This window comes from Peromyscus leucopus, chromosome 6, assembly GCF_004664715.2.
Source record: "Peromyscus leucopus breed LL Stock chromosome 6, UCI_PerLeu_2.1, whole genome shotgun sequence".
NCBI lineage: Eukaryota > Metazoa > Chordata > Mammalia > Rodentia > Cricetidae > Peromyscus > Peromyscus leucopus.
This window is the reverse complement of record NC_051068.1, coordinates 35652608-35669132: the sequence shown is the minus strand read 5'-3', so window position 1 is coordinate 35669132 and position 16525 is coordinate 35652608. Positions and strand designations below refer to the sequence as shown.

At 36.5% G+C, this 16525-nt stretch overlaps 1 protein-coding gene across 8 annotated transcripts in view; it reads left to right on the top strand.

Moving 5' to 3' along the window:
- The window catches only part of Nbea (neurobeachin), a 544486-nt gene that overhangs the window by 139693 nt on the left and 388268 nt on the right, over positions 1–16525 (top strand). For all 8 annotated transcript variants that reach the window (XM_028882144.2, XM_037206608.1, XM_028882142.2 and 5 more), the window contains 6 exons: positions 2035–2143; positions 8664–8745; positions 8950–9073; positions 9768–9960; positions 12638–13654; positions 15258–15475. In XM_028882144.2, coding sequence (XP_028737977.1) covers positions 2035–2143; positions 8664–8745; positions 8950–9073; positions 9768–9960; positions 12638–13654; positions 15258–15475 — 1743 coding nt within the window. The remainder of the gene's footprint in view (positions 1–2034; positions 2144–8663; positions 8746–8949; positions 9074–9767; positions 9961–12637; positions 13655–15257; positions 15476–16525) is intronic.

Genomic DNA, 16525 nt, shown 5'->3' with positions numbered 1-16525 from the left:
AAAAAAGGTAGGGCTGGAGAGATGGCTTAGAGGTTAAGAGCACCGACTGCTCTTCCAGAGGTCCTGAGTTCAATTCCCAGCAACCACATAGTGGCTCACAACCATCTGTAATGAGATCTGGCGCCCTCTTCTGTATAAATAATAAATAAATCTTTTTTTTAAAAAAAAAAAAAAGGTAACATATAAAAAAGAGAAGATTTGCCGGGCGGTGGTGGCGCACGCCTTTAATCCCAGCACTTGGGAGGCAGAGGCAGGCGGATCTCTGTGAGTTCAAGGCCAGCCTGGGCTACCAAGTGAGTTCCAGGAAAAGGCGCAAAGCTACACAAGATAAACCCTGTCTTGAAAAACCCAAAAAAAAAAAAAAAAAAAAAAAAAAAAAAAAAAAGAGAGAGAAGATTAAAAATGAAGGCCAATATATTGTACATATAATAAGAAAGAAAACAATTGAGAAGATGGAAAAAAGAAAAGAAAAAGTCATTGCAGAGGACACCAGAAAAAAAAAAGTTCATTTAATAGTCATCGAGATGACAGACTTGAAAACTTTAGTCTTTAGTAGGTGTTGGCAAGAATGTACATCACTGGTAATTTTGCAGTTACTGGGCAAATTATATATTGATATACGGATTTTGAAGAATAATTTAACATTTTTTTCCTTTGGTTTTTGAACATAGGATTTCTTTGTGTACCCTGTCTGTCCTTGAATTTGCCCTGTAAACCAGGCTGGCCTCAAGAGATCAGCTTGCTTCTGCCTTCTGAATGCTGGGATTAAAGACATGTACCACCACTGCCTGGCGTTTTAACAATTTTTTAAAAAGACGGATAAACTTATGATGTATGACTCAAGTAATTCTCTTCTTTTTTAGCTGTACAGATGTCCATATGTCCATGCAGTATTACTACTGATAATGAGTTATTAGAGGCAACATGAAAGAACATAAGCAGGAGAAATTGACTTAATATATAATTCATATACTGGCAAAAAATTCGATCATGTAATGTTATTTAGGAGTGAAATTTAATGACTTAAAATTACCTTTGAAATCTTAATATAATCAATAAAGTTATGTAGGAGAGTAGTATGTATAACCATTTATTTAAAAGCTGATAAATTAAGAAACAGAAGTATAACCTTATGAATTTATGCCCCTCTAATAAAAGAATAAAGACATACATGGAAATCTGACATAACACACATGGAAAACTTATGTAACTGATAACTTACGTCATCAGTTACTCTTGAACATGAGGAGAAAAATCAGGGACAGGCACACTGTTTTGTGACTGCCCTGCTGTTACACAGTTCCTTCTTTTTCTAAGAAGAGTCTTCGACTAGAGAGGTGGCTTAGTTAGTAAGGTGCCTGTCTCACAAGCATGACAACTTGAGATTGGATCCCTAGCACCTATTAAAAACCGGGCATACTGGTACGTGTGTACCTCAGTGATGAAGGAGGGGACACAGAGATAGACACAGTCTTCTGAAGGTTCTACAATCTTCCCAAACAGTGACCAAGTCTTTCCATACAAGAAACTACAGGGGACATTGCACATTCATACCAAGAAAGGAGGGGAGTATTGAGATCAGTGGAAGTAAACAGAGCAGTGGTTAATCTGTGGGCAACTGTAGAATTAAGCACTGATGAAATGGAGGATTATTTTCTCTTTGACTCCAATATCAAGGGTACATGTTCACTTTTACCATCATTTAGATTGTTTTGATGTTAAGATTTGCTACAGAATATATTAGAGACTTGGAATGATGTATTCTGTGGATTAGGGTTAAATTATAAAAACCTAGATAATTACTAGAATCTGGAAATAATAACTGCCAATCATCATATATGGTTATGTAATTTGAAAAATCTCATATTTTAATAGTATGGAGGTTTTCCTTGAGAACTATTTAAATAAAGTTGTAGGCTATTAGCAGATAACTAGCTGTGTTATGAACTGTTGCTGCTTTTTATAGAGGAAGGTTGATAAAATAATTGTATGATTCTGCATTTGTTTGTAAATGTTTACCTCCATTCTTTCCAGGCGAAAAGTTGAAATTATGCATACCCACAGTCTCTTCACTCTTCTTGGAGAAAGACTGATGCTGCATACAAACACTGTAACTGTCACCACATACAACACACTTTATGAGGTAAAGTAAAAAAAAGAAAAAAAGAAAGAAAGGAAGGAAGGAAGGAAGGAAGGAAGGAAGAAGAAGAAGGAAGAAGGAAGAAGAAAGAAAGAAAGAAAGAAAGAAAGAAAAGAAAAAAGAAAGAAAGAAAGAAAGAAAGAAAGAAAGAAAGAAAGAAAGAAGCTATGACAAGAGTTCTTAGTGTGTATGTATGCTAGAAACCTCTTTGTGTGTGATAGATAGAACATTCCAATCACTAAGATGAGGCTTAATGCTGTGCTAGTTAGTTTTTGTCTACTAGACATATCTGGGAAAAGGGTCTGATTTGAGAAAATGCATAAGATTGGCCTGTAGGAAGACACTTGATTAGTGATTGATGTGGAAGGGTCTAGCCCACTGGGGCAGTGCCACCTCTCAGCAGATAGTCCTAGGTTGTATTAAAAAAAAAATAGCAGGCTAAGCATACCATGTGTAGCAAGCCAGTAAACAATGTTTTTCCATGGCCTCTACTTCAGTTCTTGCCTTGAGTCCCTGCCCTGACTTCCTTCAGAGATGGAGTGTGACCTGAGAGTTGTAAGCTGAAACAAACCTTTTTTTTTTTCCCCAAGTTGCTTTTGGTCATGATTTTTTGTCACAACAATAGAAACCCTAACTAAGACAAATTCATAGCTTATATTTTCATTCTTTTACAAACACTTCCACATGTCCTGTGTTGTTCTAGGACTTTTCTTTGAGTATAGGTTTGCTGATTTGCTTCATATTCTAACCACACAGATAGTATTCACATATATTGTGAATATTAGTTCTACATCCATATCCAGTACTCTCCTCCATTTCTAATATGCAGTAACTACCCACCTTAAGATAGAGTTGACACTGAGATGGAGTGTAGGTAAGAATTATTTGTAAAAGTGATGTCCTGAATTGTGTTAAAATCTCACCATTTCCATATAGAATCCCCCTCTTAACCCTTCTTACAAAGTGTCTTAGTCACTGTTATAGTGGTGTGAAGAGACACCATAGCCAAAGCAACTCTTATAAAAGGAAGTATTTGATTGAGGTGGCTCCCTTAAAGTTTCAGAGGTTCAGACCATTATCATGGCAGGTAGCATGGTGGCATACAGGCAGACATGGTGCTGGTTACATCTTGATCAGACAGAAATGGGGAATAGACTGTCAGACTGGGAAGTATCTTGAACGTAGGAGAACTCATAAAGCCCATCCCCACAGTGACACACTTCCTCCAACAAGGCCAAATCTACTCCAACAAAGCCACACTTCTTTAAAAGTGCCACTCCCTTTGGGGGTCATTTTCTTTCAAACCACTACATTCCATTCCCTGCTCCTCAAAAGTTTGTAGCCATATCATAATGCAAAAATGTACTCAGTCCAACTTCAACAGTCCCCATAGTCTGTAACAGTCTCAAAGTTGTTTCAAAGTACAAAGTCTCTTCTGAGACTCATGGCAATCTCTTGAGTGTAATCCCCTGTGAAATTAAAATCAAAAAGCAAATCACATACTTGTAACAGGCTTTTTCTTTTGGACCACCAACCAGTTCCTAAATCATAACAGAGAGACTTATTAGTTTTGACTGCTGGGCCTTAGCTTAGCTCTTATTTTAATCTGTTTCACTTTATCTACATTTTGCCTCAAGACTTTTTACCTTTCTTTCAATATATCTGTGTCTAGCTGGCTGAAGGCTACCTGGCTGACACACCTAGGATGTCTGCCTTTCTTTCTCCCTCATTCTCTCCTGTCGTTCTTTTCTCTCCGGATTCCTCTTCCTATTTATTTTCTCTGCTCTCCAGATCTGCCTATCCTTTCTCTTCCTAACTATTGCCATTCAGCTTTTTTGTTTTTTCAAGACAGGGTTTCTCTGTTAGGTTTTGGTGCCTGTCCTGGAACTCACATTGTAGACCAAGCTGTCCTTGAACTCAGAGATTCACCTTCCTCTGCCTCTCAAGTGCTGGGATTAAAGGCATGCACCACCACCACCCGGCCCCATTCAGCTTTTTCTTAGACCAGTCAGGTGCCTTAGGCAGGCAATGTGAAATAGCAACACATCTTTTCATAATTAAACAAATGCAGCATAAACAAATGTCACACACCTTTACACTGTCAAAGTAATATTCTGCAGCATAAACAAATGTAATATCTTTACCTAGTTAAAATTATATTCCACAAGACAGACTTCCAACATATAATGGCACAGAATATACATTATCATTCCAAAACATAGGGAAGAGAGCATAGTGAGGAAATATTGGACCAAAGGAAGACTGAAAACAAGCTGGGCAAACTCCAAACTCTGCATCTCCATGTCTGATGTCAAAATGCTCTTTAGATCTCTAACTGTATTCAGCTTTGTTGACGGCAACACACTTCTTTCTGTTGGACTGGTTCTATTCCCTGTTATCAGCTTTCCTCAGCAGGTATCACACAGCTCTGGCATCTCTACATCTTGGGGTCTTCAAGGCAATCCACTGACTGGTGGTCTTTTGAAGCCTCAGTGCCCACCTCTAGTGACATATCTCCTCTAACAAGGTCACACATACTCTATTAAGGCCACACCTCTTAATCTTTCCAAACAGTTCACCAGCTGAGGGAGTAAACATGAAAATATATTAGGCACAGAAGCCATTCTCATTCAAACCACCACACAAAGTAACCTGCACTTACGCTGCCTTACAAACGCCAGTAAAATGTCAGGTCTGTTCCTGTATATTCATTTGAATTCTACTTTCTTCATTTTGTCTTCAGTGAGTTTCCCTTGCTTCTGTAGTGTGTTGGCAAACATATACAAGTGAAGGATATTTTTTATCTTCTTAAGGGTTGGAAATAATAAAAAACAGACTAATATGCTATATGGAAATCTTATATGAGATGCAAATTTCATGGTCCATGTATAGTTTTATTGGCTTGATGCTGATTGGTTTTGACATTCCCTGCAGCAATTTTTGTCATCCCCTCCTTACTTTGTACTACAGCCTGATTCTTTAGAAATCATGGTAGTGCAGTAACTCAACAGTGATTCACATGACACTTGCCTGTTGCTGGAGATTTCTCCAGTCCTGCCGGGGCCTGCAGCCACTCAGACCCAAGTAAACACACAGAGACTTATATTACTTATAAACTGTATGGCTGTGGCAAGCTTCTTGCTATCTAGTTGTTATATCTTAAATTAACCCATTTCTGTTAATCTATAAGTTACCACATGGCTTGTGGCTTACTGGTACTTTACATCTTTCTTCTCATGTCGGCAGTGGCAGCTGGCAGCATCTCCTGACCTCAGCCTTCCTGTTCCCAGAATTCTCTTTTCTAATTGTCCTGCCTATACTTCCTGCCTGGCTACTGGCCAATCAGCATTTTATTTATCAACCAATCAGAGTACCACATTCACAGCATACAGAACATATCCACAGCACTTGACTTACCAAATCTTACTTTATTTTTTAAAAAATAATAGTGTGCACCTGTCATTTCTGATTAGAAGAACATTATTTCTTAACTCATAATTTTAAGAGACAGTGAATTGTGGATTCTTTGTTATAGGGATAGACAGCAAGGTCTTGTGTCTCTTACATGGGAGTTATAGTTATGTCAAAATATTCATCAACATTATTAAACTCAGAAAAGCAACTTTTGGAACATATAAAATATATATCATCATTATATATATTTTTGTAGATTTCAAAATAATATAGGGCAAATTCCAACTCCCTTTTTCATGTAAACTGTGGACCATATTTGGTTCCCTTCCAGGTTTTGCACAGTTCTCAAGTGAGATAGTTTAATTGTGTTCAGTATCCATAAATAAAGTCTGGGAATCTAAACATGTGCAAGTATAGCCATGAATGACTGCAACGTTGTGACCCTGTCAAGTATGTGTCATAGGAATATCACCCATATCATCCTAACTAGTGTTTGCTGACCTTGACACTTCTGCAACAGAGAAATGTAGCTCCTCTCTGCTGTCTTTATTAAACAGTGTGTTTTACTTATGATATTTGAAGAGAGCTAACATGCATTCATTATAAACATACAAAATAAAATGTGCCTCCATTACTGCTCAAAATAAGTATAAAGATTCTCAATCACACTTCTAACTCTTACAGCGTATCATCTTATACATAGCCTTTAGCCCTTTCCAATATTTAATAATCTCTTAACTAATGTATCTTTTTATTACAGTATTATTGACTTATAGGAAGTAAGAGTAGTTGTTTCAGATAATGAAACAGTAAATATATTTAGGCTTTGTTGGTTATATGATTCTCAGAAGGAGCCATGGTGATATGACTCAAATGGGCTATATTCCAATAATACTGCGTTACAGGAAAGTTTGGCTGCATATGGTCCCAGGCCTTGGTTTGCTGACCCTTCAAATTTGCAGCATTCTGTTTTGCTATTTTATGCCATCTTTTCTCACCTGCTTCCATGTGCAGACATAGGAGTGGGTAACAATGAAACATCTTGGTCTCTGTTTTACTGCTTCTGAGTTTATCATGCTCACTGTTGTTAGTCATTCCTCAGATTGCTTGATTTGTAGACTCTTATCAGCTACCAATTCTGTTTTTGAATTATTCAACTTTCCCTTTTTAAGAAGTACATGCAGACTTCTTCATCTTATTTTGTTTTAGTTTAGGGTAAGGGCTTAACTTCTGTATATCCCTCGTAAAAGTCAGTAGAATCTTCAGGGACCACTTTGAGTCTTAAACTGCCATTAAAAGGTTTATACCTATATTCATTTCTCTCCATTTTATACACATTATTTCCTTCCCTCTTTTAAAATCTCACATAGGTTCTTAATGACAGTTTCCCATGCATTTGTACCTGTTTCCAGAACATTAATTAAGTAAATTGATGGTAGAAATGTAGCTCCACTTAACAACTGTTTTCCACCTCCAAACATTAAGTAGTGTGTGGGCACGTAACTGGTACTTAACAAATACATGCTGAAGTCAGTTCCTAAATATATTTGTATAACTTGTATAAATCTTTCATATTTGAACATGCTGTAGTCATGAGAGTGCTTTCACACAGGTACACTGTAATCTTTGTAGCAGGTTTATGGATAAGCACTACCATTACTGTCTCCAGTGTCACATGACAGAGCAGAGCTTTAAAAAGACAATAGGAAAATCAGTGGTGCCTTGAGCCAGATTGTGTTTCTTGTACAGTGTGACTTATTCTCTCTTGGTTAAGAAGGGTTGGAAGATTCTATCATAAGGGAACATGGTCTGATGTTTCACCTGCAAGTATGCAGTTATTTTGAGTATCATCTTTATAACAAGAATTATCTGGATTTTGAGGAAAGTTGGTTTGGAAACTCCTTTTAGGTATATACCAGCCACTGTTCTTTGATATGTATTATTCAAATAGATTTTTATCTCATGTGTCAGCTCCATGTAGAAATTCATGCTTAGAGTACGCTATTCAGAAAGCATTCTGACACTTTAGTTTAACACTGTTTATTTTTAAACAAAAGTATGGGTAATTCTATCCAGTATTTATCACTTAAGTACTAATAGACCAATGTCTTATTTCAAGTCAATACATTTTTCAGATATATCCCTCATTTATCTATGTAAATTTCCTGTCCTCTTTGTACTCTGATAAAAATGAAAGAAAAGTGCTTCCCTTCTGAATGTCATGGTTCTCTTCTCAGAAGCTATCACCCCTGTATCCTAACTTGCTCTTTCTAGTCTAACTTTTACCTAAGAGCTCTGCATAACTGATTTCAAAATTAACACTGATGTTTTTGCCATGATTTTTTGTATTGATACTGTGTTGAACTGTTTTTTTTAAGGTTATTCAGAGTTTAACATGTTAGCTGTAAGTAGAAAATTGTCATTGATAGGAAATGCCGTGTTTAGTGAAATGCATCTCTACTGAAGTATATGTATATAGACAGACAGGTAGGTAGATAGATGTAAGAATAGAGACAGGAATGATTAAAGCCTAGAATACATGAGCAACCACACACATTCATTATTTATATATGACTCAGTTATTCATTCTGTTACTTAATGACTACTGATGTGTGTCAGCTTCTGGTGCTAACCATGGGAACATAACCAAGATGTGCAAAATTATTCTTGAGGGTTTTAAACCTCCATTGTAGTCAAAAATAGAAATATAAATTGTAGATTTCTGTATGAGGCATAATTTTGTTAACATTCGCTGATTTTTTTATTAACATGATACCAAACATCAGTGTTTATAATTCAAAAAAGGGCTGTATTAAAAGTGAATACTGAAAGCGTATTTCAAACAGAACAAATTTATATTAGCTAATTATTCTTTCCTTCTATAGATACAGTGTCTGGCTTTTGTCTTTATCCAAAGTAAGTAAAATTTGAGGTATATAGATTTTAGAGTTTAGGGATATATGTCATTTATTAGAAAGCTCCTTTGGGAGAGATATTTCTTTTGACTTGAAATTATTCTAAATCTTTTAGAGATTCTTTTCTTATATAGCTATATTTGGCAGTTTTAATTTTTTTTCTCTAAATGAAGTTCAAATTTTTCATCTTTCAGATCTTAACAGAGCAAGTGTGTACTCAAGTTGTCCATAAACCACACCCGGAGCCAGACTCTACAGTGAAAATTCAGAACCCAAGTGAGCAGATGCCACTCTTTACTATTCCATGGTGGTTATGTGATTATGTATGGGACTAAATCAGAGCTTGTGGTCCTTCCGGTGTCCGCATTTTTTAACAGTTACAACTCCATTGCCAGAGCTAAGCATTTAGTTGAAAATTACTGAATGTGATATATCTTACTTACCCGTTTACATTTTAATTCAGATTTTGGTTGTTTATAGTGATTCTTAAGGTGGTGGCAACTTTGTTAAAAAACTCGACACCAAGTGCAGAATTGATGGAAGTTCGTCGGTTGTTTTTATCTGACATGATTAAGCTTTTCAGTAACAGCCGTGAAAACAGAAGGTAAACAGTCTGGATTTTATTCTAGCTTAATATTTTTTCTGTGCTTGATTTTCAATCATTTTAAAATAAAAAATTCATATATTTTGTTAAATACTCTTAATCATTTGAAAAAGCATGCTTTTCCCAATTTTATATGCTTTTATTTGGTTGTCCTAGTATATTTAATTAAATATATGTATGCATATGCAAATATACAGAATTGTACTTAGAATGTAGTCAACTGTCCCCGATACATTTTTCTCACCAACAGTGCATTTAATACTCACTGTGTTGGTTTGCCTGTGTTCACTGTTTTTTCCATCATGTCACCAATTGTTGTTATGCATTTAAAGCTCAGACATGTTGTGCAGTCTGAGTCCGTGAACTTGTCTGTGGTCATTTCCTAAGCTTCTATCAAGTTTTATGTATTGTATGTGAAGCATTGTGGTGCCCAGGTAGTGAAGCTGGATTGGGGTGCCTATAAAGCAAATTGAGTGCATTGTGATTGCTAAAGGTGGTGAGAACTCTGACCAAGAGTAGGAAGTGATTTTGATTAATATTCAAATTTTCTAAGAAAGAAAGAAATTGATGGAAGTTACAGAATACATAGAATAATTTTGTACTCAGATTATATTTTTATTATTTTATTTTATCTACATTTCACAGTAGTAAATTGTAATTTTGATATTTTTAATGAGCTCTTTTTCCTACTTAGATGCTTACTGCAGTGTTCAGTGTGGCAGGATTGGATGTTTTCTCTTGGCTATATCAATCCAAAAAGTTCTGAGGAACAGAAGATTACTGAGATGGTCTACAACATCTTCCGGATTCTTTTGTATCATGCAATAAAATATGAATGGGGAGGCTGGAGAGTCTGGGTGGACACACTCTCAATAGCCCATTCCAAGGTAACAGGGACCCAGCTTGTTCTGTCATTGAAGTTTCAGCAATGGCTATAAACTCTCATCTGGTGCCACCTGGTGGCCATTCTCAGCTATGCCCATTCCTTTATCCTTGTTTTGACTTTGTGCTTTTTCTGCCCCTTGGTGAGACTCCAGAGCTTGAAGGTGGTTTCAAGATCATTTAGTTCAAACATAAAGTTTGTAATTTAGAAATTTAGTTTTAATAACACTTAAAAGATAAAGTGCATTTGTGGGCGCCCACTTGAATTCGGGATGGTGGAAGCCGGTTCTCTCCTTCTACCTTTCTGGGTTCAGGAATTGAACTCAGGTCGTCAGGCTTGGTGGCAAGCACTTTTCCCTGATGGCCATCTCAGTGTCCCCTTAATTTGGAATTTCACTATATATGTTTGTTACAGATGTGAGAACTTGGGGCTGAACTAGTTTTTTTTTTAGCCAAACATACTCAATTCTTACAAGCATATTTCATGAAATAGTAGCTGAAATGTACTTCTATAGATGCTTTTAAAGTAATCAGATTTCATTCTCAAGTGAATAATAAATACTTGTAAATAATAAATAAATAACAAGTGGGACTTAGCTAAGTGGATAAAGTACTTTCTATACAAGCCTCAGGACCTGAATTTGGATCCCCTTCATCCACATAACAGGCTAGGCATGGCTGCACACACTTCCACTCCAGTGCTGGAGAGCACGAGAGGTAAATCCCAAGGGTTCTTTGGCCAACCATTCACTCTAGCCAAAACCATGCATCCCAGTTCAGTAAGAAATGCTGTCTCAAAAAATGAGGTGCCAAAAGTGATTGAGGAAGACATGTCAGTGTCAATGCCTTGTGAATGTACCTACCTTCCACGTGTGTGTGTGTGTGTGTGTGTGTGTGTGTGTACACATATGTAGTTTTTTCTTAATATATATATTTCAAATATATATATATATATATATATATTTTTTTTTTTTTTTTGAGACAGTCTTACTATGTAATTTTGGCTGGCCTGGGAACTTGCTATATAGACCAAACTGAGCTCAAATTCACAAAGGTCTCAATGCTTCTGCCTCCCAGGTGTTGGGACTAAAGGCATGCACTTTTAATATTTTTAATTGTAGTGTTGTAGTCAGTGTTCTATTGCTGTGAAGAGAGACACCATGACCTAGGTAATCCTTATAAAAGAAAACATTTATTTTGGGGCTTGCTTACAGTTTCAGAGTTAAGTCCATTATCATCATTGCAGGAAGCATGGTAGCAGACAGGCAGGCATGGTGCTGGAGAAGTAGCTGAGAGCTACATTCTGATCCACAGACAGTAGGTACTGGGCCTAATGGGGGCTTTTGAAACCTCAAGGCCCACCCCCAGTGACATACTTCCTTCAACAAGGACACACCTCCTGATCCTTCTTATCCTTCTCAAATAATGCCATTCCCTGGTGACTAAGCATTCAAAAATATGGGGACCATATTTATTCACACCACTATATAGTATCTTTTAATATTTTTTTAATTATTCTAAGATTCTATCCTTATTAAATTTTAAGTGTCATTTGTCTTTGGTAAGGAGAGTAGTAAATTTATACACACATTAGTAATTCAAAGTTGTGATTTCCTCAACCAGTAGCACCCAGAAGAAACATGGACATCCAAAATTAGGCTGCTAATCGAGTTATGTTGAAATTAAGGTTTGTGGTTTAGAAAGCTCATATAGTTATTTTTAATAAGAATTGGAAAAATTATTTTAGAGACCAGATAATACATGTTTTAGGCTTTCTGGCCTGCCTCTGATGAAGCCGCTCAACTCATCTGTTTAGTGTGAAAGCAGACACAGAGAACAAGTACATCCGTTAACATGGTGGTATTATAAGAAACTTTTACTTATCAAAATAGATGACAAACTGATGTGGCCTTTGAGTAACAAGTTGCCAGCCCCCATGATTGGGAAGTTTCTTTTGTAGGAAATAGGTTTCATATCTTTAAAGAAAGGTCAACCAAGAACCCTGTTAGTCCACAGATTAATATAAATTAAATTTGTGTACCTATAAGAAAAGATTTTTTAACATTAGAAAAATTTATATTACCTATTGTAGTCATACATTTTGCATATGCACACCTTGCATTTGTCATTGCTTTAGTAAGTTTTAATGTAACAAAAAAAAAGACATTGCAAGCCCATGCACAGATCATATACTGATGTTTCTGATTTAGTCACCTGTCCACATATAAAAATGATGTAGTGCCTTAGAAATGTCTGTTTACAGGTCCATGTGAGGTACTTTCAGTAGTGGTTGTGATGGGTGAAAATAATACAGTAGCCACGTGAAAGCTGGCATAGTGATAGTATTTGTGATATTAGATATTATGACCTGCCAAGTCATTAAGCCTAAACAGTGTTCACAAGTTAGGTATCATATGATGTTGGTTAATATAGGAATACTTAACCTGCATAAAGGAACCTTAATATTGCAGCTACCTATGTGATTAGAGACAAGTCAGGAAATAATGTATTGCTGTATTTCATCATTGTTCCCAATCATGTAATAAAACCATTTATTTAATAAAACTAAATCTTAAAGTACTTGTACCATTTTGCTATTATTACTGAATTTTATTTCTCTTAATTCCATCTTTCTCTTGGAATATACAAGATACCTCAGTTTTTTCTTTACTTATTTCCTAGGTTACTTATGAAGCACACAAAGAATATCTGGCCAAAATGTACGAGGAATACCAACGACAAGAGGAGGAGAACATTAAGAAGGGAAAGAAAGGAAATGTGAGCACTATCTCTGGTCTTTCATCACAGACAACCGGAGCAAAAGGAGGAATGGAAATCCGGGAGATAGAAGACCTTTCCCAAAGCCAGAGCCCCGAGAGTGAGACAGACTACCCAGTTAGCACAGATACAAGAGACTTGCTCATGTCAACCAAAGTGTCAGATGATATTCTTGGAAGTTCAGATAGACCTAGCAGTGGAGTGCATGTGGAAGTGCATGATCTGCTAGTTGATATAAAAGCAGAGAAAGTGGAAGCAACAGAAGTAAAACTTGATGATATGGATTTATCACCGGAGACATTGGTGGGTGGAGAGAATGGTGCCCTCGTGGAAGTGGAGTCCTTGTTGGATAATGTATACAGTGCTGCTGTTGAGAAACTCCAGAACAATGTGCATGGAAGTGTGGGTATCATTAAAAAAAATGAAGAGAAGGACAATGGTCCATTGATTACACTAGCGGATGAGAAGGAGGAGCTTCCTAATACTAGCACATCCTTCCTCTTTGATAAAATACCGAAACAGGAAGAAAAACTGCTTCCAGAACTTTCTAGCAATCATATCATCCCGAATATTCAAGACACCCAAGTACATCTTGGTGTCAGTGATGATCTTGGATTGCTTGCTCACATGACTGCAAGTGTAGATTTAACTTGCACATCAAGCATAATAGAAGAGAAAGACTTCAGAATCCATACGACTTCAGATGGAGTGAGCAGTGTCTCTGAAAGAGACTTAGCATCATCAGTTAAGGGATTAGACTATGCTGAAATGACTGCTACAACTCTGGAAACAGAGTCTTCCAATAGCAAAATTGTACCAAATATTGATGCGGGAAGTATAATTTCAGACACTGAGCGATCTGATGATGGCAAAGAATCAGGAAAGGAAATCCGAAAAATCCAGACTACTACTACAACACAAGTAAGCCATCCCATGTGATTTCTAGAAGTAAACAAAAGAATCAGATAGGCATTGAGTTGTTAGGTGCAAAGTGGTTTCCTAGAATGACACTACACTTAAATTCATGTAATTTATAACTTACAGAACGGCATGCTATGGCATATACATATAAAATTCAAGTGATCTGACTTATACTACCAATTCTGCCACATTTCTCTTAATTTTGCTCAGCCTCTTTGGGTCTCCGACTCTTCTGTCATATAAGACACTGTAGTAGATTAAAATATGACTGCTAGGGTCTTCTGCCCATTCTTACAGTTTGTGTCTACATTTATACCTTTGTACTTGAGCTCTTCATTCTAACCTTGTACTCCAGGCCAGCCCTGTTCTGGGGATTATAGAAAAAGGACTTGCAGCCAGCTTGAACAGATGCATGAACAATAGGGAAAGGACTGTTATCTGTCGATGCCTACTGTGCTCCAGACACTGTAGATGTTTTCAGATTCAGTCCTCAACCACACCCTTGGGAGGTAGGTAACATAGCTGAGAATATGTGGAGTTAGGAGCAATGAGAACTTTCTTTACAAACACAGCAATAGAATTTGTTACTTTTAAAAAGGAAGCTGCTTAGGCCTGGTGGTTAGTGCTGTGGTTTTGGACAGTTTGTAGTACAGCTAAAACAAAACAACAACAACAAAAAAAAACACTATGTCTTGTGAGACACACTTGTGACTACTTAATTTTTTGACTAAATCAATATTTATGGTTAGAAATTGATGAGATTATAATGACATTTAAGGATTTGAATTCCGTTAAAACCCTATGGACTTTCCTCCTGGCTCTTCATTTCATTGAAGGTAAGTTTATGTTTCCATCCCACCTATATTGGAAAGAATTAACCATGTCTTACTCTTGTCTTTGTACTCTAGTAAGAATACTGGAGTGTATATTCTATATGTGGGAAAGGTGTGTTTATTTTTTTTGTTTAACTGCCAATTTCCATTTTGGTGGCAGTTGTACTATAGTGATAATTGGCAGGGAGAGAGGATATTGAACAAGGTGAGATTTCAAATAAAAAAAAAAACCAGATCATTGCTTACTAGGCATAAATAACCACTAGGTTTGCCTATTTTTCATTGAGAATGCACAGGCATTTTTCTGGCTTCTTTTCTTACATCATACAGTGTGTTTGTTTTTTTATTGAAGTATTGTGAATGAAATGCACTTTGAAGTTAATTTCAGTCCCTCCAGTGATATTTCTTTACCGAGTATTTTTAGTTATAATTAATTGATGGTGTGTATCCATTGCCCCTATTCATGCATACTAAGTTCCACAAAGGTCATCTTATACTAGTGTGAAGATCTGTGATTAGGGAAGAGGATCTGGTTTTAAGTGAGAACTTTAGTGCTGTCTTTTGATGACCTTGCTTAGATTCTGCAGTATCAAAGCAGAAGCCCCAATAGCAGACTTTAGATGAATCTAAAGGATTTCTGTGCAGGTGTTTGAAATGCACTCACCTACTAAAGTCACATGTAAGGCTCCTACTCACTTTGTTATGCACGCTGGTTTTTGAATCTCACATCTCTTTTGTGCTCCACAAAAGTTTACCTTCTGTTTGTATAGGCTGTTCAGGGACGGTCTGTTACCCAACAAGACCGAGATCTCCGAGTTGACTTAGGATTTCGGGGAATGCCAATGACTGAGGAACAGCGGCGTCAGTTCAGCCCTGGCCCCCGGACTACCATGTTCCGGATTCCGGAGTTTAAGTGGTCTCCAATGCACCAGCGGCTTCTCACTGACCTGTTGTTTGCGTTAGAGACAGATGTTCATGTGTGGAGAAGGTACAACTATTTCTTTTCTATATTTTGATCACCTTCATTTGAGAAATTGAATTTTTTTATTTTTATTTTGCATGTGTGTTTGTTTTGCTTTGTATCTGTGTCTGCCTACAATGTGCATGGCCTGGTACCTGCTAAGGTCAAAGGAGGGTGTTGGATATTCTGAACTGGAGTTACAGATGGTTGTAAGTCAGCATGTGGGTGCTGGGAATTGAACTTGGATTCTCCACAAAAATAACAAGTGCTCTTAATCATTGAGCCAGCTTCCCAGCATGAGAAAATGAATATTTTTATTGAATGATTTCTGTCATCAAATAAAATTCACAAATTTGTTTTAAAAATTAAATATTTAAGTTTCTGGTAGACAAATATTTATATAAAGTATACTTTTTATGATGTTTGGAGCACACATCTCTAGGTATGTAACAATTTAGCTTAGACAGTTAAAGCAGAATTTTAAAATCTAGCATTGCTCATTCTACACAATTCAAGGATTAAAGACCAGCTTTTGTTTATACTTCTGTAATTGCATATTTTCTTGTTAAACTCAATACTATGAGCTATATTATTGTTTAGTAACAACAATAAATAACACTTAGTACTGAAATAAAATCTTAAAGTAGCCTTTAACATGTATGTTGTTAGAACCAGTATGTATAAGCAGTTAGTGGATGTTTAAATCTATCTGAATTCAGTGTTTGCTGTTTTTAAATTTCAATACAGTTTTCTAATAGCAGATTCACATTTCTCAATCAGGAGATGTATCATTCACATGTGCAAGTGTGTAAATTTTGGAAGTTGATGGCTGTCAGCAGGAAAAATACCTCATTTTCAGAGATTTGTTCCACTCGGTCACATCTCAGGCTGAAGTTGACTTCCCAACTTCTCTTGGTTTTTCTTTAGGATAAGGGCGGCGACTTGAGGTTATCTGTGTTAAAAGGCAGACTCTCCTTCCCTTTCCTCTTCATCTTCTTCTTTTTCTATTTTTTCCTTTTCTTTTCATCAACATTTTTTTCTACTGAATGAAGCCCCTTAAGAAATTTCTTCCATACT